Here is a 27,904-nt window from a genome sequence, read left to right as displayed (position 1 = left end):
GCAAAATTTACATCTTCCGTTAACAATTTAATATACGTCTACTAAAGATTTTTTACGTCTACACAGCATCACACTCTTCGTGTCATTTGTACAATTTCATTTTAAAAAAAATTACGTCACGAATTATTAAGGTAGCCAGTCCTGTTACAAAGCGCATAAAGCAGAGAATGTGCAGTATAAACATACATAAATAACAAAAAAATCTAAAAAGAAATAGAAACTTTTTAAAATTAATATCATTATGAATTGTTAGAGAAAGAGGTGTGTAATTGTGATAGTATCAGTACATTATTTAAGTTGCAAAAAATGCAAACCTTAATTTTGTTCGCAGATATTTAGTCCGTGGTCGAACAATGAAGAACAGAACGAAATGCTACGATTTCGAGACGATTTCAAGCCGTTTTCCAAAGCGGCAGGTCGAAATGCATGCCAACTATAATAGTGAGCGACTATAATAGTGGTGCAACCCTCCACATGGCTGCGCTACTGTCGACCTAATAACGGGGGTGCCTCGCAGGCGTAAGGGGGATGATTCAGGCAGTAGCATGCCGTCTCTCGTAGCGTGAATATCGGGCGAGCTCTCGTCGCGGAGGAATCGTGGCGGAAGAACGCGGCACACATTGCCTACCTGACTTTTCAACCCCATTGTACCCGTGATCGGAGATCGAGAGCAGAGTGGTGTTCTATCTACCGCCAGGACATTTCAGAGAAACGAAACGACACGTAAGTGCGCAATAAATAAATAAACATCCCTGCAAATTAAAATAGAGATTTAAGGGACGCGCAGCGGAAATATATAACTTCATCTTAATTAGCGCGTACACGAGTGTATAATAAAAGTGAATGGTGGTGCATGTATACATACACGATGAAAGTTTCAGCTGTGAAATTTTCAGGACTAATAAAGTGGTCTCGTTACTTCTGGTAAACTCTGAATGATAAAAGCTGAATGAAACCGAGTCCGCTATTAGTATTTCATACTTTCGTTGGGTGCAAAAATAATTTTGCGTCGTGTACCGCGTTAATTGCGATTATCGAGATGTTGGAAAACATTTTACAATATATTTCTGTAGAATACATTGAAAATATCCTAGGGAAACCCATAACGAAAAAAGTGGTGTGTCTGTACATTGGCGGGGATACCTTTGCAAATATAATCGTGACCCAATTGAATTTTAATAGTGGAAAGAAGTCGTAAAGACTGTTGACACGACCTGCGTCATATGACCCTCCATTTCTCATACGTAGTCCTCGCATGGGAGGCATTCGCGTTCAAGACGCACTAATTAATCATTAGAAACGCACACCCTTTACAGCCCTGCTCATGGCAATTTAACGGATTCTTTAGCAAATTACGCTTCACACGACTCTACGAACTACTAGTTAGAACCCATTTTCCGCGCTTCAAACTCGTGCCCGTATTCGCTGACGTTCTACGCGTTATTAGAAATTCCGAAAAATTCAAAATATCGTAGAAAATGCGAGACTCACACGATTTCTTTTTATATGCGAATGAGATATTCCCGCAAATGTTATAGCAAATCAAATTATTACGTTCTTTTTTTCAATTTTCTTCGGTAAGACTTTACTATAATATCCTTTAAAAATACTTTCCGGGAATTAAATCAATGTTGTTTTAAGAAAATCGTGATTTAAAACTATCAACTTGTTTAATATGACACGCCAGCAATTTATGACAATATTAAATTTCCATTGACTAAAGATTGATTTTGAATCAATCGAGAGATACTACAAATCTTTGACTTGATTGTAATATTTTTTTATTATTTGAACCTGTTACATTCTCTACATACATCAATCTCATTACATTACAAAGTACAGCTTTCCTATTGCTGTATAACAGAATGATGAGAGAGGAGTTACGAACTTTAAAATTAAAATCCCTTAAGAGATTTATAAAAGCCACTCGTTAGAGCCTCGAATAAGAAGTAGCAGCTATTGTTATAATCCTAACGAAAGCATTCATAAAGTCGGGACATCAAAATTTTTATAAAAGTATAAACTATAATTTCAACGAATTAATCCTAATATCGTAATATTGGGATTGAAATGTCGACACAAAAGAGAGATTTTTAAAAAACCATACGCGTTCTGTCCTGTTTTAATGTAAAGCCGGGATTGCCCTATAAATCATTCGAATATGAAGAGAAGATGAAAAAGCGTATATGACGTTCATATCTTACGTGGCTTATCAATTTAAATAAATTCTTTCCGAATGGAATAATTAAAATAAGGCAAATAATAATTTTTTAAATCTTCGTTTTTAACCACCATGAAACGGTATTGCATTTTGTATATTAACAATCGATTAATCGCAATAACACTGTTTTTTGCGGGGAAAATACTTTCAATAAAAACATTAAGAGTTGAATATTTCCTTTTTATAACCATCGGATCGAAGATTAGCGTAATAACAAAAGAGAGCATTGCAACGGGGCAAGCAATAAATTATGTATATTATCGATCCGTCACTATGACATTTAATATTTTTTAAAAGCTAAATTTGAAAGAACATGTAAAATTGAAATAGAAATGGTATAACATCAAAAAAGAGGTTCGCAAAAAAAAAATATAAAAACCGTGTAATATGACTCGTTTCGAAATGTAACGAAAAAGCCTCGTGTTCCCGGCCGTCCCATGATTTTCCAGGTCAGCTCTGGCTTGTGACAAGAGCCTGAAACTAGCGGTAGAGGACGAAACTTACCTGGCCAGCCAACCAGGTGATATTTTTCGCGAAATTCAGAGTTGCATGCGCGTGACGCTAACAAGCGAAGATAATACCTGGCAGTAATGCTAAAATAATTTAAGCGTCGCGCGAATGTACACTCATTCGTGCCTCCAGCTCGCGTGTGTGTAAATACACGCGCGACACACGGATGATTTACCGCGAGACTGATCGACGTTTGTATTTCGAACCCCAACGCCTGTCGTTTTACATCGATAATCGACGGTTATGCGAAAACGTGCAACGGGGATTGAAACTGACAGCGACGTAAACAAGAAGCAAATTAACAACTGCATTACGCGCCCCACTATACCCTCGTTAACAAATCTACGTGAACTGAAATGTTTGAGACGATTAAAGGATCATTGCAGCAAATAGCTCGCTCGTATTAGTTTTGATGGGTCTCTAGAGTTCTGAAAGATTTATAATAAATCTGAAACACGTCTATATTGTACAAAGGAACACACGAGGAATAAATTTTAATATTATGATACGATAGAGATTGTTTGGTACATTTTCTGCTAAGCTTTTCAAACGAGAGGAACTCCTTATTGCGCCGTAAATATTTAAAACGTTCAAGAATGCACTCCTTTTCTTTACCCAAATTTGTTTTTTTAGCTAACATTCTCGTGCAAGCAAAGTATTGCAAATTTTTCCAATTACTAGCACTTGGTTCAGTATGTGGAATATTGTTTAAAGAGTGAAGAAATGATTTTCGTTCACACGGCGAAACATCGTGCATTATTCAATCGTTTACCCTGGCATACGCTGCGGCTGTGTTTAACAAAGAATTGCGCAACCGCTAAATAGCAAACGCAAATAATTGATACTTACCTCCAGGTCCAGCAAATTAGGCTCAAATATCGCAACGGGCTCAACAATTTTCTCTGCTTAATGTGCTCGTTAGTAGCTAGTGATTTCTCACAGTAAATGAATACTTACCGTTCTCTTCATGTCTCACTTTCATGTAAATATAAAATATCAGGTTTTCGAAATCCAAAATTGGGTTAAATGTATATAGACATGAAATAAATAGGCACCGAAAGACGTATTCCAATTTCAAGTTTCCAGGCACTCTTAAATCGCACCACATATTTATCTAACTTTGCAGAATGAGTATGAAATTAAAGTGAAATTATAAGAATGTATCCGTTTCAAAAATAAAAAAAAGCCTCAAAGACGGTGACGTTTTACATCTAACAAATTGTTAGCAATGCAATGACTATTTAAGTAAATTTTGTTTTTTTAAGTGTTTTAATTTAATGTCGGCGATCTCTCTCCCGAGTATCATTAGAGAAACATGTTACATTATGTATAGTGTAGAGGAAGGATATAGCGTACCCTAGTTCCCGACTTTCTTTGGTAAAGCCTTAGAAGATAGTTGAGATACAGCTCGGGATCACGTACGAAATTCCGAGTCAATTTTAAATTTTATTTCGACTACCCTTGTGTAATTTAATTATTTCGTTACCAAACTCAGATCTCCCTTTCTGTTACATCACTCCTTGAGCTAATAAACGATCGAAGTTCAATCGACGGAAAGTGTAATTCGCCCGCAAATTCCGTGTAACTTCCTATATACTTTATGGGAGATAGCAACTGGATGGCTGCGCGTTGGAAATTTTAGATGCTTGATATATGTACGTGCCAATGTTCAGGCACTTGGTAGGTCCGTAGAAAGTTCCGTTCGACAGAAAACTTGAATTATCGAGAAAGCGTGAACAAGTTTCTAAGCCCTGCTTGGTAAACTATGCTGCCGCTATAAGACAGACGACTTAAGTGTCAGGTAATTACACTCGCGGAAGCTTGAAAACGATTATTTAACCAGATCGTCTTTCACGCAGGGCGACGTACGCGACGGCGAGGTGACCTAAGAATTTATTCGCGACTAATCCAGCCGCTTTTTACTTTGAAGAAATGTTTTATTCCTCTTTTTTATTAAAAAACCTTTAATTCCACGTGCACGCAAGGTTTTTGTTTTTCCATCTCCATTTATTGTACCGCGATCTCGCGTGATGCTCGCCGATACGATCGCGGTTAGCATTCACTGTGATAACTGTAGTATTTCAAGATCATATCGCACGCAATATATTTTTTTAATTATTTACGCGGTGTCTAACTCATTGGAGAAGAAAGTATTGAAACTATAAATCAAAATTTTGTTAGGGTATCAATTATTTGAAAGCTTTGTTTCAGGCAAACGGGGGGTAATTTTATTACACAACTTATTCACAAATTTCTAACATAAATTAATAAATACTTATCGTATGAACTTTGCAAATGTTAAGTCGTGCATTAATGCACAGATGCAAATAATTGTTACATAATGCATGAAACAGTTATTTACAAATATTAGTTTGTTCATCAGACTAGTTGTTACATAATGTAAGTGGCCATTACTCACTAAGGTTATCGCTTTATTTATCCAAGAAATTAATAAAGACACCTCGGGTTCGTGACATGAAAAATACGAGTTAATTACAATCATGGGCCGACTGATTGTATCGCGCTTATTTTTAGCGTGACTGCGACCGCCGTGTACACGTTAGGGCACTAGTTTAATGAAGTTCTGGACGATTCTTTCCCCTGAGCGATATGAGTATTCTATTTTTCTTCCATCCAGCCAAGCTCGTTCCTCTTTGAAGCGAGACTTGCGGGGAAAAGAGCAAATACGCGCGCCCCGGAAAAGCGAACATTCGTCATTCATTCCCAGCACGATTTTTCATCGATCATCCGGCAACTGAGTGATAGAGCAAACGTGTGGTCAGACATCAGTATAATTTCATAATAGAGAAACGTGCGCTCAACGTGTTTTTACGTAATAAATTTCCGTTGTTATTATTGCACGAGGTCTGTATGCAAGAATTGAAGTGTGTGTTCGCATGATGATTTTTAAATTTATCTTCAATTCATAATCGCGATCTTTTATTCACCGTACGAAATTTTGTCCTCTTCGCTAAGTAAATAAAATTGTATGCGAAATTAACGTAGCGACGTGAAAAAAATAGAAAATTCAGGTCTTAATGCTTGTTACGTAAAAAAACATTACCGACTTGTAGTGTCCTAGCGCAGGCTCTTGATTAAAGTAAATGTAAAAGTAAATTATCTAGGTTGAAGAAGAAAAATATTACTTTCTGTCAAAGTTTAGAAAATAATATTTTTAATAAAGTGAAGTTACACTTTGAGAGCGCAATACATTTCTATATGAACAAATATTTCAACCTGTAGCGCAATACACAATGATGCAGAATTGTTATATGTACATACTAATTTCTAGCAAAAAGTTTTTTAAAACAAGAACATGCTCGGCTTTACAAAACTAAACTGCGCAAAATCGTAAATTAAAAAACACTCATATGTACTGATACATAAAGTTAAAAGCCATTTAATTTCGTTTTCCCTCCATGTATTAGGAAAATTATATTTCGTATATAATTTTTAAATTTTGTACGCCGATGCTTTCGCATTTGAAACTCCGTTAGCGCGCTTTATCATAAAAACATAAAAACTGAAACGATTGCATGCATATAATATCACGATTGACCTACTAATAGAGCGTAATGTGCGTTTCATTTGATCGAATTATATTCATCGATTCACATAAAACGTCATCCGCTTGTGCTCGATCAAGGCTGCTCGATTAAGTGCAACGGATTATACGAGAGAAATTCGAGTCGAGCACATTCTTCCACCAATACCGGGATCAAGTATCATTTCGATGTTTATTGCACTCAGGATACGTCAAACGGACCGTAATTTGTATAAATTACGGAGAACGCACTTGTTTCTCCCGCATCGTAATCCTATTAATGTTGCTTTCATATTACTTTTAGATTATATTGAAGGTTTAATTATATGTAATAGAGATGTGGATGTCGATTTTTACAGTAGTTGTTTTTGATGCTTCACAAAATTATGAAATGAAAAATGAAGGTAACAATATTGGGCTACAACTGATTAAAATTCTCTTCAAATCTATGCTTTCGTCAAATCTTTCAGATATTATCATTTTTAACATATAATCTTTATAATGTGAATTTTAATATTCCAATTTTTAATTTGATTGTCGTCACTACTGGATTTGATTTCTGCACTTTAACTTTAGCTATTATATAATTTCCCGAAGTATACTTAAGTTTACTCAAGTAATACATTAATTTTGGAGACGTCTTTCTGTCCCCTCTATTGCTCTCATATATCATCTTCAATTTCGACATGCGTCTATTAGATCTGGCCGTGACATTCAGGTTCCATTCGAGAGATCAGTATACCGTCGCATTGCACAGCACCAAAACCTTACCGCATGTGTTGGCAGTGGATTTACAGAGAACAATGGTACACCTCCAAACGTTCCTCGAAATCCAATTGTGCATCTGTCATCGGCCGTGCGCTAAACGCGCTTCGATCGCAGTACCGCGAAACTGTATAATGTTATGCACACTGATAAAGTAATCAATTCTTGGAAAATTTATGCGTTACGCAAAATTTTTGTAGGTTAAAAATCACCTGACAAAGTACTTCGTTAATATTAGACTATTCTCTTTTTCAAAGCGATGCTTTAATTCTCCTTTGTGTCTCCACTTCTTTTGGAATACCTAAAGTGCTCAGAGTGACAGTGGAACAAGTTCATAATTTATAAAATCTGCTTTGAATTTACATTCAAAGCTTACATTCAAGACTTACGTCTCTCACAATAGATCTTGCAAATTAGTATTCTAAGCTATTCTTTTTCTGAATGTCAAAAGATGATCCAATACGCAGTCGAAATTTCGAGCCTTGAGACGTGAAAAATTAATACGTCACAATTATTAAAATTATTAAATATTGATAAACTCACGCAAAAGCAACGCGACTTTGCTCGGCAAAATAATATCGGCGATAAAATTTTATCCTATTCTCCACTCTGAAAAAATTCTCAAGCAAGTGCATCTCGTTACATATATTATAAGAAAATAATATTTCTTCGCCAGCACAATGCATGTCTCGTAAAACAAAATGCATAAATGCAACAGCGAGATTTTAGACTGAACGTTAACAGAAAAAGAACAAAAACGTTGGAAAGACCCGAAGAAATGTGAAATTCTCTTTAGAGAGGCCGGCATCTCGTCGCTGCGCGCTTTAACTCTTTAGAGAAAAATGTCGACTTATACACCCGCATGACGGTAAAATATGAAAAATGGTAGCGGCTGAGGATAATATATTTCGTTTCGTAACGCCTCTCTCTCGGCGATAGAGATTTATGACTATATTTGTTGAATGCTCGCTCACTACCTCTTTTACTAATTTAATAACTGCACTTATCCCGTCGACGAGATGCTAATGCGACTAAGTTGCAAATAATAAAGCAACCGGTACGTTTCAAAGATGCTTTGTGAGAAATAAGATTTCCTGGAAATAATATCAATTGCGCATCTCGTGCACTCGATTCGTTATTTCATATACTTCGTCTGTTGATAAATTACTCTCGCATCTGTAAACCGAGTAAACAATTAGTACTAACATTTCTGCGGCTGGTGCAGAGGAAAGCGAACTTTGATTTATAGGTCTTTGTCATTACTATTCCATTCACCCTTCTTTGTTTAAAATATCAATTTTAATTGTCAATATCTAAAATCCTGTATCAATTTGAAACTGTCACAAAGTTTGTTGTCTTGGAATTCCACTGTTTAACTGATAAAAGGGTCGTTGCGCTATGCAGTTAAATGATACTTTCAATCTAAAGCGCGAATAATAAAGCATTGTAATCCGAGAAGCTTTAGTGACAGTAATTTATGCCGCTTTGTTTAACACATTGCGCGAATCGCACATTTACTTTTCAACACACGGATGAATGCGCGTTGCGGATGATCAGGAAACGGAAACATTGTCCCTGATATTACATTATTAACGAAACAACACGCTACTAGCTGAAAAGGCACTCCGATCGCATGTAGCCATGAAATGTGCAATAGCACGCGATGTATCGGATAATGGAACTAATATCTGCCTCGGAGCAACAAAATGAATGCAAAATTGTGTACAATATACACGTAACAAATACGTGTGGCAAGAAACATCTACTTCTTCATTCATATTTTATTACAAAATAATGTTTTTTTAATTATACGTAACATAATGCTAAAATTCAATATATAATACTAATGTCCAAGGTATTGGAAATAATAATGTGTACAGAATAAGAAAACCGTGACATGAATCTTACAATTAATTAGAGAAGATGGCATTTTCGGTCGGGTTGGATCTTAGCAGCCTAATAATAATATTTCTGCGTGAGTCTGGTATACTTTTTTCAATTCAGTAAACACTTATTATCCTGACAGAAATGTCATGCATTTTTTTAGCAGTTACTAGACGGTTGTATTAACTTTTGTCTAGTAACTGAGAAGTAAAACTACTTGGAAATCCCAATGAAGACGTAACGCTTTTCTTACAGTTACTGCACATAAAAGATGCGCAAAATCTGAACCCAATTACTGAACAAGAACAGAAGAATAAGTATTTTAATAAATAAGAATTTAATATAATAGACAATAACTGGACAAATGTCTAAGCGAACTGCGTGTATTTTTACCAGGAAAACTGCTTCTGCTCTGACAAATAAAACTCTATCAAGTTCTTGTCCATTTTCTATGCAGTATTGTTAGAACTAATGAGAATGTAGTAATACTAGATAGTAACTGGAAGGGTATCTAGAGAAACAGCATATATTTCTACCAGGGATTTGTCCGTCTTAAAATAAAATTCACACGGACATTATTATTAGACTACCAAGATCCAGACTGGAAATGGTATCCTCTCTGATCAATTTTACAATTCTTAAATAATTACGTATATTACCAAATAGAAGAGAGAGAGAAGAAGAGCTAACGTAACTTTTTACGTTACATTTTTAGATTAACTTCGTAAATATATAAAGATTGCAGACATAAAATATATGCCACTGTAATGTCGATGAAATTTTTGCATCTCATATCTGTTTGTATATAAATGACAATAGCTGAGGTGTATCGAGTTACTTTGTAACAGTGAGAAGCGGAAGTATCCAAGAAGTCATACAAGATTAAACAAATGCAAAACTTGCACAAGTTTCAGCAATATCGGATTATGTGGGATTTCAGTGATAAACTCCGACGGTGTGGCGCGCCGCGGCGCAGCGCCTTGGCACGACAGTAAAGTCAGGCACAATCAATCATTAAAAACAGATGGCAGTCGTAACTTGCAATGCTAATGAATGTCTTATAGATAAAAGCGCATTTTCCCAAGCGGCAGACGTACAATGAAATATATTCTGCGACTCGGAAACATCAGTAACCCGTCGCGTCGGTGCGCTTTCCTGATGCTACCTCTCTCGAAAATGTTCTTCGTTAAATTAGAGAATTAGACACAAGGATATTGCATTATAATACTATTTGCAATATTAGATTATAACATATAATATAATATTATATTATATCCACCGAGAAGAATGTTATCGTCGGCGGACACGTATTCCGCGTACATTACGATAATGTCGGCACATGTCTCTTATACACATCTCTCTTCCAGGATGACGTTTGAGAGACAAATGTTAATTACATCGTGAAATAGTTGCTGACAAAGATAGCGCGGGTTCCGGTTGACAATCTGCGATCTCTATCCGACGGATGCGAAAACGTTTAATGTAATTTCCATTTCCGTTTGAGCGTGATTATTGAAGTTTCTTGAAGATCCCGCGGAGATCTGATTCAGTTACGGAACGCTAAATTTATGAGATATTGCCGTAAGTGCCGCTGCGACGGAAACCGTGCGGTAACTCAATCAACTAAATTAATGCGTAATTTGTGGCGTATTCGAACGAGCGATACCGATTACACACTAAATATGCATATAATTTGTTCCGGATATTCGAGTTGCAATGAAAAAAATACAATACGTTATAAGACCCACAATGCGTGATATCTTGATTTTCTTTCAAAGAGATTTGAATATCGAACAATTGTACGGTTTCAGGAAATAAGAAATGCGATTTTTTTTTAATTATCAGCATATATACTCGCGCGTATCAAAAAAAGTTTATGTTTTCTTTAATCTCGAGCTTATTAACCGATCCTGAAAGGAAAAGTCTATGGTGTCAATTTAAACGAGCAAACATTTAATGTGTGCAAAGCTAATAATACTAGAGTGTGTACGGCTAACGTTTTATTTTCCTTAAATAACTATATTTATTCACAAAGCGGCACACGCCTAAAAACGTCAAAGAGATAAAGCGGAGGATAGAGATTAATTGAAGCGCAGATGCCTCGCAAGAGAAAGAGATAGGGAAGCTTTTCTTGTTACAGCATAGCTGACTAATGTAGAGAGAATTTAGACATCTCTGCTATTGCGATTGCGCCTCTCTCTCTCTCTTGCTTGCTCGCTCACTCTCTACGTAATTCTGGTTCTGCGGTGATAAAACAAACATTACTCTATAACGAACTCCGAGAAAATTCGCAGTCGAGTAAATATGCGCGGTGTAACTGCGTTTAAACGAATGACGAATTACGAACGGAGCGATTGTTTCACTGTGGAATATGAAATAAAACGACGAAAATCAGCACCTGGAAAAAATAGCCCAAAGTGATGGGACAATTGCGCGATTACTGATTAGCTCCTAACACATATTGCATTATGACAATGCATGTTTAATGACATTTTGGTATGAATTCTAGTCGATGAGTAGCACAGATTATATTATTGAGAAGCAACGTAAAATACCTGAATAATCGGAAAATATATTACAATTCATGATGCCGATTAATTTGAAATATTAAAATGTATGTAAATGCGCGAAATCTAGTGTCACAGTCTCCCCGATATAATTCCGAATCTGTGAGTGAATTAATTATCATCCATGAATTATATATATATTGTACTCCGCTAACCGAGCACTGCACACATATTATTCGCCCTAACCGTATTGCGACCGCACGAACAGCAAATTGTAATAACAGATTTCACCGCGATAAAACGAGAAAATTCGAAACACGACAAATTGAAATGTAGAACGAGAAAACTCATGATTAATTCGTCGGTCATTGATATATACATATGTATATATTCAGCCGGCTACAAGCCGTAATTGCACGAGATATATGCAACTTTTAATAGACAATAATTCCAATTTTGCATAACAAACACTCAGAATGTTTCTGATAATTGGTGTAGTAAATTAACACCTGCAACGCTAGTAAGCGAACGCCAAATACCAACTATCGCTATATTTCAACTTATCTTGCGAATAAATCAAGGAAAACGGAAGCCATTGAGTCTATATGTCTGCCATATAATAATTAAATCGTAACTTGAAGGAACATTTTTAGTCGCATTTTCCCTCAGTTCAAGTACAATATTTAATTTGCGTAATTTAGATACAATTGACTCGGTTCTTTTTTTAAGCCCACTAGGCTTCAGCGATTCACTTGAGCGATTTTCATCTCTTTTGATCTTGTAGCTTCGACTACGATTTCTACGCTGATTGCGCTGATCTCGCCACTCATCATCGCTTGGTTTTCCAGGTCGTTGATAATTAGCAGTAGAGCTGCAAGCCAGGTGGCATTAAGGTCGCACAACCACGGCAGTGACAATGCTAGGCTCATTGTCGGAACAACGGCAGTGAAAGATGGTGGACAAGGAAGAGTTGAGAATAACGAAGGCTAAGGCCCCACCACCACCGCTAAATCTCAGCGAGGCGATCGAGGATGAAGTGCTGAACCAAAAGACTGCTAGAAGTGAGTAAAGCGCCGCATCTGCTTCACACAAAATGCGCCACGAAGCGTGCGAAGATTTAAAGCTGTCTCGGCAATCCCAAGTAAAATGTGAATATATGAGGAGTGTAGGAGCGAAATTCACATTCTCCATTTTCCAAGATTTACGGTAAAGCCGGAAAAACCACTCATACATTCGAGGCACCGAATTGCCTGGATTTCTTTTAACCGATTGGTTTTTCCGCAACCTCCCGCTTTCTTCGAATCGAACAAATTCTTCCTTTTCACGGTGCAATAATTTATATAATGATCCTCTATCTCTATATATCAAGAGAGTTGTATTATGAATGAAATTTTACATTAAATATATAAACGTGTTTACTGTTCAGTGAAATAGAACTTTATTATGCCGAAGCGATAATAGCATAATATTGTATGAAAACTTTAATCGCTCTCTTTTATCTTGCACACGCAGACGAGAGGAAGATAATTTCTTTGAAGCAACTGCCGTGTATACTTTTCGCCATGCTTGGTCTCTTTATTAAAAGAAAAAAACGAGAGAGACAGAGCAAGACAAACAGAGAGAAAGAGAGAGAGAGAGATTAATAATTATTTCGTATAATAATTAAAAAATTGTATATTTTGTATTTTGCTTTGTAGATCATGCCAGTCTATTAACATGCAGTTGCGCGGAAGTAAAAAGGTATTCAATTTGCATCGGACGTTCGCGAAATCAGCCATTCAACTAATTAACAACACACTGTGCACACTCGCGTATTTCATCTCCCGCCCACCTCCTTCCTTTCGCCTCAATTGCACACACGATCGATATCCGTGCGGGCCGAATTTATAAAAAAACAGAGTGTGCCAGCAGTAACGACAGCACGTGTGCGCTACGACGTGACTGTCGGAAGTTGAAATAAAAAGCCCGTAACGCGCACGCGAATTAATTGAATCCGCACTATTTCGCGTTCCTCGTTCGAGATCCTCCTTTCGCAAAAAACCATTACGGGGTAATGAAGAAATTCATCCACGTGCATCCGCGCTGTATTGAAAATATGATTCATGTTTTGCAAAAACCAAATTTATAAAAGCCAGATGTTAAATATATAAAAACATTGAAAAATTAATCCATACATCCACATTGCACAAAAAGCGTTTCGACATATTTTGTAAAACAAAAAAATAATCAGCGCGAAGAGATCAAAAAACGTTGCGCTAGAAAAGTGAATTGACGTATTTCGATACAAAAAAAAAAGATTTTAATAAAATCCTCTCGCAATGTATACAGTTTTATCTCCAAAATTTATTCAATAATACCGTAAAGCAAATGATAAATTTTCATTTTGCACCAGAAATGATATTTTATTATTAAATACTTCTTTTTATAATATAACACTTCCATATCCTCTTTTATATTATATCTTTTTCTCAGTTCTTAAGAATGATCTTCTTCTACACGAGGCTGTGATAAAGAACGAAGCGGACACCGTTCGCAAAGTGCTTAAGGAGACTGTCGACGTAGATTCCAGAAATAATGTAAGTCACCAAAAGACAAAAGCTTCAAAGACAAAAATACATAATGAAACGCCATTTGTAGTTCAATTTGTCAATTTTTTTTGACAGACTTTAATATCACTAAAAGCAGCAATCGCTTCTCTAATATTGCCTTTGTCATTAATGTCTTTCTTAGTATGGTCGTGCTCCGATTCATTGGGCAGCGTCTAGAGGAAACACAGAAATCATTGAAATGTTGATACAAGCTAAATGCGACATCGAAGCGAGAGATAAGGTACGGCATCCTTCTACTTCTTTTCTTCCTTTCTTCTTTTTTTTAATAAGAGTCGGTTAAGGACAGAGATAGTTTATTAAGAGATGACTGTAAATTGGGATAGCAACGTAAAATACGGACGACAGCAAAGTAAAATACGTTTTCTCGCGAAAAAGGAGAAGTCTCGTACGTTGAAAACAAATGGAGTCTCTAGATTTAAAACATCGTCGACCGCTTCCACATGGGAAATTAATGTAAACGTAAACGGTTGATAAATGGTTACTTTATTACGAAACATTAATATGTTTTTTTTTTCGAGCGACACTTCTTTCGGAATTTAATCTAACCGACGAACGACTTGATGAAATTCCTCCGTCCAACATTAATTTCCGGGCTGTTCATTTCTCTTTCAAGTATGGAATGCGACCCTTACATATGGCCGCCCAACACGGACACCGAGACGCAGTGAAGATGCTGATAAATGCTGGAGCAAACGTGTCCGCGATTAACAAGGTATGCCAATTGTCCTTTGACAATTCGCTTCATCAAACATTTCATGTAAACTCAAGCTGCTCCGTCGTAAGTACAACTTCCAAGTACGACTTCGTAAACGTCGAGATTTGCTGCGAAATTTGTTAAGCATGTAGGAAACTTGCGCGGAAAACTGCGACAAGAGTCACGCGAAGGAAACTTTATTTAGATAACGAGGCAGCTTTGCTCAAATAGCGCAAAAAGTTTTTATCCGCACCGCAAATTTACGGAACACATTGTGTGCAGGATGAAATCATAGGTTTAATTAAAGTTTATTGATCGCGAATCGCGTAGAAAAAGGAAATGCTGAAACGGAAATCTCGCGGAGATTGTGAAAAAAAAAGCGAAATAAGCCAGCGGGGAAATCGTGGCGAAGTTGAAATCAATAACGTGTCAATATTGATATTGGCGTCGGTCCTAAATAATAGGCGCGCGCTTTCATCGTTTTCCCCTCGGCATGTCGTGCAGAATTTTATCGCGCGCATGAGGAAAGTGATACGAAGAGAGTTGAAGAGAATTATAGTAGAATTGATGCGCGCGAAGGCACCGAAGTTCCGTCCTTCGCGGGCTGAAATTGCGCGAAGCATTAGACGATTTTTGGTACACACCGACCGATCTCTTTCGCAACGTCGTTTCCTTCCTTCAACGCAATATATTCTCGTTTCAAGATTGTCACGTTGAAACTGAACATGTTTTCGAAAGAGGAATATTCTTTTTTTTCTGGGTATCTTTAGCGTCTTTCTTCAGGTGTAAAGGCATGCTGACAATGAGTGTACATTCTGGTACACCTTTTCTGTTTAAACGCTCATTCTGGTCCTAAATGAGTGTTCAAACAGAAAAACTGAAAATTGCGTAAAATCGAGATACGAGCTTGCGAAAGAGATCAATCGATATACCAAAGTGCACACTTAGGGCCGGGGCACACAAATGGCCTTAAGCAATAAGACGTAAGCAGTAAACGAATTGACCAATCATAGTCGAGATTATGGCAGCCATATTATATATTCTCGACTGTGATTGGTCAATTCGTTTACTGCTTACGTCTTATTGCTTAAGGCCATTTGTGTGCTCCGGCCCTTATTGTCAGCGTGCCTTTGCACCTGAAGATAGACGCTAAAGATACACAGAAAAAAAGAATATTCTTCTTTCGAAAATACGTTTAGTTTCAACGTGAAAATCTTGAAACGAGATTATATTGCGTCAAGAGAAGGAAAACTTACCTAAATGAAGCAATTTTATATAATTCAATCAAGAGAAAAATATGCTCATTACATAAGAATAATTTTCTTGAATGGAAAGAAAACAATATTGGATAGAAATTAACATATTTTCAAATCGAAGATTATAATGATTGAAACGACTTTATTGCCAAAGTAATTATATGTATTCTTAAAGTGACAATTGTAGTATTTAAATAAGACTGTAATATTGTTGGAACGTAAGATTATCAAACGCTTCTAATGAGATTATAGATTGTTGCGTATATACAAAACAATGGCGCATTAATTCGAGTACCTATACAGGAGTTGATCTCACACTTTTTTCCTGTGTGTATCCAGAAAAAAAAAGTATTTTAATAAAATGAAGTTCTCTATCGGGATATATTGAACTTGGCGGCTATTTTTCAGATGTAAAAGCATCCGTGACGCTGAGTGTACGCTTTGGTACACTTTGGCACGTGTACCAAACAATTGCCAAAAATCGCCTATTGTTTAAAAGTGGCACGGCGCGAGAGTAACGAGAGTTTCCCCTCGGCGACAGTCCTCCCTCTGCGTGTGGCGGTTTCCGAACGACATATTTCTTCCCGTTCAGAAACAGCACACTCTCCTAATGTGCGGCGCCCGCGGCAGCAACGTAGCCGTGGTGGAATACCTCGCGGAAGCAGTGGAATCGCTAAACGGCGAGGCCATCGACTGCACCGGGGCGACTGCCCTTCATCACGCGGCCATCACCGGGCATCCCGCGGTAATCACAGCGCTGGCGAACATCCCGCGGATTGTGCTGGACGCCACGGACAAGGTATATCCTGCGATTTAGTAAATTCTTATCGGGCGTATTTTTATCGGACGTAGCCGTTTTTAATAAATAACATACTTTCACTGTAAAATACTCGAGGGTATTTATTTGCTGATAATAATGGACTGTGTCGCATAATTTATAAGTTACTGGCTCGAGCTCCCCAAATGCGAAGTGAAGAAGACGGCGGGGGAGAAAGCTAATCGACCTAATGACCGACCATTTGGACCAGCGTTCCTCAAACTTTTAGCTCCCCCTGAAGCGTAAAAAAAAAAGTAAAATTGATACTTTACGAATCCCCCTGCAAAAACACAATAGAATAGCGGGGCCATTTCGCGACCCTCCTGAGGACTCGCGAACCCCTGCAGTTTAGGGAACGCTGATCTAGACAACAGAAACATTTTATATACATTTTTAATTCAAGCAATGAGAATAACGATGATACATTTATATTTACACGATTTGATTTATAGGAACATAACTGAAGAATAAAATAATTGTATACAATTTGTCAGTGGTTTCTGCATCAGAAACCACTGACGAAGACGAGCTTTCAAAAATTTGAAAGCAAGACATAAAGATACAAGGATAAAGGAAATAGATTTTATATTCGAAAGTAAAATACGGATTCTACGCGGCGTAGGAGCTCAAGAAGTCACTACCGCGACAGCCGTATTGTCAATAACACGCGATGGAGAAAGATATATATCGATAGTTTCGAATTCAATTTAATCCTAATCGCGAAAAAGCCACGATACTCTTCACGATTTTCGTAACCGTTAAACCAATAAATAAATAAGACGGCAAACGACCGCTAATTAATCTCGTTTAAATTGGAAATCGGCAAGATTGGACGATACATCAATGTGCGCATCGCGTGCATACCGGAATGGACCAATACGTTCTCGCGAAATACGGGCGTGCTCCGACCTCAGTTTCTCGAATTTCGCGTTGCAATGAGATATTCCACACCCAGAAATCTGATTCCCACCATTTCGCCCCGATTCTCTGTGTGTGTGTATTTCGTTATACACATATATCTCGGGGGAAACCCGTCCGTCCGTCCATCCATTAACATCTTGGTTGCCCGAACTTTTGCTCGAGAAAGTTTCCTCACGTAACAACACCGGCAGTCAAAAGTGCTCCGCGTAAATTCCACGTAGAAAATTCATTCGCGCGATCGCAACTGTGCACACACAATTCGCTCTCGTAAATTACTAATTAGTCGTCTCTCAGAAAATATTTGCATACATGAATTATGCACAGTTTTATGCATTCCATCCCGCGCTTGAGAATCACAAAGCAATTGCCTGCAACAACATTTCGGAACATAATTTCGCTCTTAAACGCGGCCATTGTTCGTAAAACAACGCAGAGGAGTGTGCATTTAACGTAAATGCGGCGCTTTTCATGCAAATCATTGCTCGTGTTGCGCTCAAAGTAAGGCGAGATATTTGTTCGATTTAGCGCGAGTGACGGCCAATTAATTAGCGCTCGATGCAGCGGTCAACCAACTGGCCGCGACGTCTAGACGAGTAAAAATTCATTATCCTCGAGCTAATAATAATTCAACGTATCCAGGACCTATCGGGGATCGCGTATAAAGCGGATTTCGGAAAGGGGAAACGTCCGCTGCCAAGAATCAGTTGTCTCCCGGCGACGCGCAGTTCTCCGCTGAATCATTCGTGCGATCAATCCCCACCGCGGCTCTTTCTCTATCTCCCTCTCCTCTCGCTATTTCCGGTAGATGCGGGTCTCCTATGGCTTTTATGCCACGACGACGATAAGCATCTGTCTACAATCCGGGATCAATTTTGACGTGTGACGCGGGCACTCTCTGGGACGTCTCAAGCTGCTCCCCGATACGCGGAGGATACTGTGTACACACTCAGCATCCCTACGAGCACGTTTGAGACATGCTTAAGAGCCCCGTTGAGCCCCGGCCTTTTGAACATCGGAGACGTGTGGTATATAAGGAATACGTATAAAATCAGGGAACGAAGTTCGATAAATGTAACGCGAGGAGAAGATGGAAGGAAAATTCCCGTTGAAACAGTTTGCTCGCGGTTTTGCAGCCAGACCCGTAAAAAAAAAGAATTAACGGCCGAAGCCGAATTGTCCAGCGAACTTGATAAATTATATCAAGCTGCATTACATTATCATTTGCTTGCTTATTATAAATTGCATTAGCGCGATGTATTAAAATCTCTCCGTCCCTCTCTCGCGTACAGGAATATAATAAGTTTCTCTCTCTCTCTCTCTCTCCCCTCTCCGTCGCATTTTACGCGGATGATGATAAAATTAAATATCATATATCCGAGAAACAGCGAAAACGCATCAAAAATTGCACGAGAATAATAGCACGGTGACTCGGCCATGGAGTAGCGCGGTATCGATCGCGGGGCGGATGAAGACACAAAAGGGGATATTTATAATTTATCGACAGGAACAATCGACCGTCCGTTTAACGCGCGGCGGCAAGAGGAACCGCGCTCGGATTTCCGCGTGTGTAGTCGTCCAACACCTACACGTACACTCTCGCCAGGTAGGTCAAAGCGCGAGCACGTCCCTCTCTCGTCCTCTCTTGATTTAAATCCTGGGAAAGTGGGTCTCTCTGTCCCTCTCCCCAGTGTCGACTGCCATAGTGTCCTTATCGAGAGGCAAGCGCAATCCCCCGAGGAGGGCCGCCGCGACTGTGAAACTCGACCAACCTGGCTGGCTTGAGTACATTTTACGGGAGCCTTTGTAAACAGAGGCTCACTTCCCTACATCCCGGATACTCTTGCTTTCTCATTCAATTTACTCGCGCATCCCCCTTTTCGATTCTCCTCGCACGCGGAATTCTAATTTCCCCGAGATGGGCACGGCGTTTCGCCCTCCCCGTCTTCACATTCCGCGCCGCTTGCCGTATCGGTTCGTCATTCTTGGGCAATCGGTTACTTCCATCCCTGCGGAAATATCGATTTGACGTGGATTAAGAAAAGCCATAGAATCTTGGGATAATTGCGGACACCGATAATCGCGTGTTAATATTTTCCAATAACACAATCGTCACATCTACGATAATTTCATGATATTTATTAAATCGCTTTTCAACCCATCAAAAATCTGTCTAATGCCGAACTTTTCCAGAGATAAAATCTATTGAAATAATAACGAATAAAAATAATAACGAATTAATATAATCAAATCTCTACAATGTCATGATTAACCCTTCGAAAATCTATTTTATTAAAACAATCGTAAGTATCTAGCGAGATAATTGTGGACAAAGATAACAGTATATTAATATTTTCTAATGATACAATTGATAATTGCCAAATCCCCATAATTTCGTGACGTCTATTACAGAGGTGTTTCTTTGTCGCTTTTAATAATTGTATTAATTTTTGAAATTCAAATTTATCAGATTAAAAGATATTCCAATTCCAAATTTATGCGGTATTAAATAACCATGATTTATATTATACAATATAGAGATGTTTGATAATCTGCAGTAACAAAAAATATCGGAAATGGATTCGATACGAAATTACCTAAAAGATGTTTCGATAACATGATATTCCCAGTAACTCCGTTGCAATGCTCGATAACTCGGCTGCAGATAAAAGCTCCGATTGAAAGTTTTTTTTTTTTAAACAAAAGAGTTCCCTTAGTTCTGTTCTCTGCGATAAGATTGATAGGCGTCGTAATATATAACTCTCGGGGCGCGAATTTGTATCGAGTTCACTTCCAATGTTGCGCGATATTAGATCATAAGTGTAACAAGTGTACTGGATAATCTGGCAAAGAAAAATGAAACAGCCTTACAAGCTAAGACTATTAGCTCTCGAACCTTGAAACGGTCGTTTTTAATATCCTGTCAAAAGTTTGTAATCAATATTTATTCTTAAAAATATTACTCTTAAAATTTACACGACGTTCACTCGTTGAATAAACGGTTCTGTAAAACAAGAGAACCGAAAATAACATGTTTATCTGCCATCCGCTACAAAAAGCACGAGAGAAGTATACGTTATAGAAAAATATTGTATTTCCTTTTACGCAAATATTATTGTTGGAACGAGGGCTTTAAGAAATTTTTAGAAAATTCTTTTTACTTGGTTTAAAAAATGATTAATGCACACACGTCAGACGAGGGCGACCTATATCGCAAATGTGGGAAAATTGTGTGATAGTCGCGATATTTTTTTTTTATAACGAATATACATATCAAAGTCGCACGGGCACTGATTGAGCCCCTCCTAAATCTGGATTCATTTCCAGAAAGGACAAACGGCGATACACTGTGCCTGCGCCGAGGAGCACTTGGATGCGGTCGAGATCCTCATAGGATTAGGGGCGAACGTAGACGCCCAGGATAACGATGGCAATACCCCGCTTCACGTGGCTACCAGAACGAGGCACACAGGGATCGCGCAATTATTATTAAAGGCCGGGGCGAACACCGAGCTAATCGACGCGGTAAATTGAATAGTTGAGCGATCGCGTCCACTTGACGGACAAATAAAAATAGAACGATTGGCTAAGCGGAGCTACACGTGTGAACCTGCGATTAAATGTTGGATAATAATCCTTTAGAATAGCCGAGAAACTGTAGAATAACTCCCGTAATGAATTTACGTTCTTACTTGGCGACGGCTTCTTTATATTGACGAATCGTAGAGGCGAAATTTAATCTCGTAACAGCGGGTCGTTATTTCGTATCGCACACTTCGTGTCGCGGATCATTATTTCGCATGATTAATCTGTATCAACTATCTCCAGGAGGGCTTCACTCCCCTTCACGTCGCCGCAAGCCAGGGATGTAAAGGAATACTCGACTCCATGATTCAGCACGGGGCCGATCTTAACAAGCAGTGTAAGGTACAGATATACCACGGTATATATTTCCAAATATAATCCGCGCCGAGACTGACTGCATGCATAACGATGGCCAGCAATATTTTGCCGATGCATTATTGCGCGCAGAAACGCCTCGACGTTCGATCGCAGGCACGCAATCGTGATGCGATGAATAATATTAATTGTGAGAAGAGAAAGAGAATTTTCCGCGGAAAACAAATGGGCGGACTGTATACGAATTTTCTCCATTATCTGTTGCAGAACGGCAACACACCTCTGCACCTGGCCTGCCAAAACAACGAAGTAGAAACGGTAGAGATATTAATTAGCAAAGGCGTCGATCTCAATTGTTTGAATTCGGTACGTGAAATGTGGAATTGTACATTTCGTGCGCTCCTAATAATCGTTGTATTATTAATGCCACGAGAGAAACGAGGTTGCATAAACTTATTTCTCATTATTCTCAATATTGCTCGCTAATCTTCAGGCTGACGTTAAAATTTTTACAATCGCACTCGATATCGAAGGACGTGCAATGGGACTGTTTAATTTTTCTGTTTCGTATCGATTTGCTTCAGAGACTGCAATCGTCCATACATATCGCGGCCGAGATGGGGCACACGGACATTTGCGAATTACTTCTTGCGGCAGGCGCGAATATCGAGCAAAAAGAACAGGTAAATACAGAGTTTAGAGAATTGGATATTATCGCGTTAGCCTTTGACGATATAATTAACTGGATCCGTTTGTATTCTCGACCGCGTATCATCGACGCTTGACTAATTCATTTGTAGACACTGCCTCGTTATTGAATAAATTGCCATGAATTTCGAGTTTCAACTACGGTCGAATTATAATAGAGCACAAATTAACTCGATAAGCAATTAAATTTTACTTGTGAATTAATTACTGAATCCACCTGACAAGTTTCATCGTAATTTTTACAACGCGAAAGAAGATTCCAAGGACGCCAGAACAAATTAACAAGAGACTCTAAATCTTCGTAGAAGAAAGACTGAAATGCTGTTATAAACTAACAAAGTAACCGTTCGCATTCTTTGACGGCGTACCTTAATTAACAGATCTGCTTTAATAGTGACCTGCTATAATGCTTTAAATCCGATCAAGATAACGTTATCGTCTATCAGCAATCATTGTTCCGCGCGAACAAATGAAGCTAGCGTTGAGACAGCAGTAAGGGAAAGTAATAGGGGAAAAAAAATTGATAAAATCAACGCAAGCACTTACACTCGCGAAACAAAGAACTAGAAGGTGGGAACTCAACGAGAGTTCGCGTTTATTAAAAGCATTAATTTGTACAATAATGCAAAATAACGAAACTTTAACGACTTAAGTTTCCTCGCTACCTTGTTCCTCGCCAGCTCTGTGTTCTGTAGAAGCGCCGCAAGAATACAAGAGCGCTATAAAAGATTCAATCTCACGACACAGCTCTAATAATACAGCATCCCACTCTTAATTAACACACCGAACGAAAATTCTGTCGCGCGTGCACGACACGAGGGGGAGGGGGAGGGGGAGGGGGGGGTTGATTCTGTCGACAGTGTGACACGTGCCAGGGGAAATTGACTCGCGCTATTTGCAGAAAGCTCCGAACAGAACGCCTTACTCCTGATGCGGCGCGCTGCGGTTAACGCGATAGGGGACGCCGGATTGACGGCGACCGTCGCAAACTTGATAATAAAGTTAAACCGAAGTTTATCCTGACGTTTGCAGAGCGGCCGAACGCCACTTTACATCGCGGCGAGGGGCAGTTTCACGGCCATCGTCGACATGATCATTAAGACCGCCCGATTGGATTATCCGACCCCGGTAGGTACATATCCCGTCGTAGTTACAAGAATTTCGCTTAACGTCGATCTTTCCTTTCACCCTGCGTCTGATACACGCCGCTCTTGACCCGCGGCTTATCCCAGCTTAACGCTCAAGTGTCTTTTAAGCTACTTTTGCCCCGGGCCTTGAACTTTGGATGATGTAAAAGAATTACGCAATGTGACGCGAACGGCACTTCAATTGTGGAAAATTTCAATCTTCAATTTAAATTTGATTAGCTCGCTCGCGGGTTTATTTGTTTTTCTATTGCTCCGGATATTATTCCAATAAAAAAGTACGATTAAATTTTGCAACAAAATAAATACGCGTTTTATTGTCGGTCACCGCGTCCTGCTTGTTCGACACGTTGAATTGACATCAGATAATGAAAATGAAAAATTGGATTTTAGGAAATCTCAAATTCCGACAAGGAGGTCCGGGAGCTGACTCCGGCGCGAAGATGGTGGAGGGAGGGATCGCGCGGTGGCAGCATCTCTAGCAACAACGGCCGCCTCACGGAGCAAGTTCGATCCGTTTTATGGAAATTGGCCTACAAGCAACTGGCGCCTGGAGATTGGAAAAAGTTAGCCTTTCACTGGGCCTTCACCCCCGAACAAATCAGAGCTATCGAGCATCAATACACGGGTAAATCGACATTATGTATCGTTAGATTCTCATTGTAATTATTGTCTGGGAAATATCGATCGACATAATTATTTATTATATATCTCTGTGACTTCGACACATAATGATGCATATTTCACATTATTAGTTCTTTTACGTTAATTAAAATTCACATGACTTGAAGGCTTTCAAACTCAGTTAAAGATGGAAAAATAATCGCAAAGCCGAACAGACGACATTTGAAAACTTGGATCTGATCCATCGAGATACAAAAGTAAATGTAACAAGTTACTCGCGAAGTAGCAATTAAGAAAATAATGATAAACATGCATATTGTACCGTAAGTGTGTTAAAATGACTATTGCAAAATTAATTGCGAATTATATATACGTGTGGATTTGTACCTCGATGTTCCTATAGTGCATCTAGAGCAGCCTTGTGAAAAGGACGATAAAGCCTCAATTGTAGGTCCCTCGAGTTACAAGGAGCACGGATTTCGGATGTTAATGATCTGGGCCTCCGGATTGAATCCAGACATACCGTTGATAAAGGAGCTCTGCGAAGCTTTATCAGCGGTGGACAAGAAAGCAGTTGCTGGTACGTACATAAATTCACTTTCTTATTACTGCTGTTACTCGATTGTTATCTCAACGAACTTGTTACGGTGCGCAACAAAAATATCCTCTATTCACGGGGCTAACAATGGATTACGGCGCAGGTAACGTTTGCAGAGATAGCAATAACATGCGCGATATATCTAAGATTAAATTTCATATCGAATAGAATTTCTTGCAGAGAGAGATTCTATTTGCTTTCACCCATCTTGCAGATTCCATTCGCAAGCAGATGGAGCAGGGAGACGACGGTAAGGCGAAATCGAAGGGGCAGCGATGTCACAAGTGCTCCATCGCGTGAATATCTGCAAGTGCCAAGCTCACCACGTTAATTCTACGCATACACATACACAGTAAGAAATAAGATGTTAATGTTAACATTTCTCACGTGTCCCGACAAGTCCCGAAAAGTCCACTCTAAACTTTATGTTAAAATAACATTCATCGCGCGTGTTACTTTTTGACAAATTATAAATGTTAATTAACACTATGCTTCACATTTGTGTTTATGCTCTTTTAATCTTAAGTGTGATGTGATAAAACAGACAGGTTAAGTAAACTGTACGAATAGTTGAAATACTTTTTAAGAAATGTCGATATCACACGTTTTGGTTGATTTTGTGAAATAGTTGTGTTAAAAGAACTCAAGATAATATTCAATTTTTAAGTGACATACATAAAATGTCAAGTTTATTATGTTAGTATAAATGTAACACATAAAAGTGTTACGAAAATGATATATCATATATGTTTATGTTAATTTTACATTAATCCGATCTTGGTAGCGCAAGAAAATTTTAACATTTAAACACGCGATTTTTTTACTGTGTGTGAAAACGTAACGAATGGATATTGTAATGTACTACGTAATAGCTGTTCTTGTTAAAAGCTTGCTTGCATTGTAACGAGGAGAGTTCAACGAACTTGGCGAACGCCGTTAACGAAGAATTTACGAGGAGGAGAAGGGATAAAGTATATACGATGTTGTATAAATGCCTTTTGTACCGATGATATATGTAATGTTAACGATACGTGCAAATTCTTAGGCGAGTAACGATTATTATTTATGGCACAGGTGTAGCTGTCACTATCATTTCGAAAGAACAAGCATTTCTTTATCTGGCATGTATTATAATTCGACGAGAATTTATATTAATCCACGCAATATTTTTTAGCCAATATTCAAGGTTTGAAACTCGATGTAGAACTCGTCGTGAATAAAATTAATCTGTCGGTGTTGTTATATAAAAAGCCACGCCATTTAAAATTCACAATGAATTATTAATAAACTTTTGGACCAGGCAGATTACATAATCCTATCGTATTCCAGAAAAGTTGATTGATGATTACAAGTAGGTACATACAATAGCTTTACTCACTTTCAGAATAAAAACGTCTATAGACTCGTTATCTCATCGCTGGACTAAATAATATCATTTGCATGACGCGACAACAGTGAAAAAGACATATGAATTATATATACAAATGATATGTGCAAAAAGAGGAAATACCTAAAGTGGAGTATTTGAACAATTATACGAAACTAAACCGTCCTAAGCTAATCTTAATTCAGGTGGACTATCATAATTCCGTTTTACCTTTGCGATTCTTTTATAGAGAAGCGCCTCTGTAATTCGTAGAAAAACAAAAGTACAGTTAGTACGCAGAAGCCATCGAAAAAAGCGGTACAATTGTAAAATCAAAGTAACAATCGAATGTAGAGACTCTTCGGAATAATATTAATAATGCATAGAGTAAGTGTGAGAGTAAATTTTGCAGGGCTTTCGATGTGATAACAGTTTATTAGATTAGACCTCGAATAAAGAATGTAATGTAAAATCCATAGCGATTATCGCACGGTTCTCGAGAGAGACAATCTACATATCTGAAACTTACAAATTTAGATGTAACTACGAACGATAACATTATACGTAACTTCATCTTGTATCTCGCAAAATTATATATAAATTTAAAAATTATGAAATGTTTTGATTACACGAAATCAAATACATAATAATAAACTTGTAAGCGAGGGGCAAATCATTTCTTCTCTATCGTATTTAGCTTACATAATTTTATAACGTTGATGGACTACATAATTAAAAGAATATCGAAAATAATTAAGTGCGAAAAATACTTTTTCTGTATTTCGTCCGTGTTTTCAATTTTTCATAAAATTAAAACAATTATTAACAAAGCGATAAATGCGAAACATAGATAAGTATATACTTACCGCATGGATTTTAAAAAAAATCACGAACTTCCGAAGCTGCTTTCTGAAAGTACGATTTTACAACAATGTACATATCTCGTCTTGATGTAATAAATCGTTGTATTCTGTACGTCGTCTTGCGTTATTATTGCAAACAGTATATAATTAACGCAAGGAATTATTTAACGCCAGTACATGATCGACCAATGTAGAAAAACGACGCTAACCGGCAAATTCTAATTAAAGAAATTTATTGCGAAAAATATTACCTCAGCCAGGGTTTGAGCCTGGACTTCCCTACACTCTGGGTGGGCGTCTCACATGCCTCAGTGGTCGAAGATTGGAGACGCCCGCCTCGAGTGTAGGGAAAATCCAGGTTCAAACCCTGACTGAGGTAATATTTTTCGCAATAAATTTCTTTAATTAGAATTTGCCGGTTAGCGTCGTTTAACAATTTTTCTACATTGATTATATAATTAAATCATATTATTAAATTAAATGATATATGTGCAGAATAATGTAGATTTAAAAAATGATTACTTATCGCAGCAAAAATTGTACTGATAAATATGTTTACTTTTGCAGGAGAGAAACGCATCAATAGCTCTCGTTCCCGTAATTACATACGGAAAACCGAGCTGCAGGGAGAATAGATCGAGGTAGGAAAGCAGAAGTGGTAGGACAATTAAATAACTGACCACTCGAAGCGTTTTCTATTAAAATGTGAACGTTTATTAATCCGTACGGAATATCAATTACTCTATGCTATAAAAGAATGCATCTGTTGCTAGCTTCTTGGTTCGCGGTATGTAACAAAATACTATAAACAATAATATAGTATTAGAATGGTGAATGGGAGAAATGGAGGTGGTGTGCCATCAACAGCAGTCGTACCACGACGGGTTGATTATTCTACAACTCTTTAGTTAATGTTATCATTAGACGTTACACGGCTGTATCCTAATGCGTGTCTCTCTTCGTTGTCGCAAATCT

The 27,904-nt window shown here is 38.2% G+C and overlaps 1 protein-coding gene across 4 annotated transcripts; it reads left to right on the top strand.

Moving 5' to 3' along the window:
- The first annotated feature begins 439 nt into the window (after positions 1-439).
- On the top strand, positions 440-26,833 carry LOC105562267 (ankyrin repeat and death domain-containing protein 1A-like). 4 transcript variants are annotated; one of them, XR_001008966.1, is made up of 15 exons: positions 440-723; positions 12,280-12,492; positions 13,904-14,007; positions 14,162-14,260; positions 14,654-14,752; positions 16,583-16,789; positions 21,053-21,250; positions 21,554-21,652; positions 21,893-21,991; positions 22,210-22,308; positions 23,366-23,461; positions 23,872-24,106; positions 24,506-24,682; positions 24,915-25,052; positions 25,589-26,833. XR_001008966.1 is itself a non-coding variant. In XM_012012982.1 (14 exons), the coding sequence occupies exons 2-14, from the start codon at positions 12,384-12,386 to the stop codon at positions 24,998-25,000; spliced, it is 1,659 nt and encodes a 552-aa protein (XP_011868372.1). In that variant the 5' UTR covers positions 440-723; positions 12,280-12,383; the 3' UTR covers positions 25,001-25,263. The 4 variants fall into 4 exon arrangements, 3 of the variants coding, with proteins under 3 accessions (XP_011868372.1, XP_011868370.1, XP_011868371.1); XM_012012982.1 differs by lacking the exon at positions 25,589-26,833 and having other exon boundaries at positions 24,554-24,682; positions 24,915-25,263; XM_012012980.1 differs by lacking the exon at positions 25,589-26,833 and having other exon boundaries at positions 24,915-25,263.
- The last annotated feature ends 1,071 nt before the right edge of the window (positions 26,834-27,904 follow it).

This window comes from Vollenhovia emeryi, unplaced genomic scaffold, assembly GCF_000949405.1.
Source record: "Vollenhovia emeryi isolate VEMERY1.0 unplaced genomic scaffold, V.emery_V1.0 DF939192.1, whole genome shotgun sequence".
Taxonomy (NCBI): Eukaryota; Metazoa; Arthropoda; class Insecta; order Hymenoptera; family Formicidae; genus Vollenhovia; species Vollenhovia emeryi.
The sequence above is the reverse complement of the archived record's forward strand: the minus strand, read 5'-3'. Positions and strand labels throughout refer to the sequence as shown.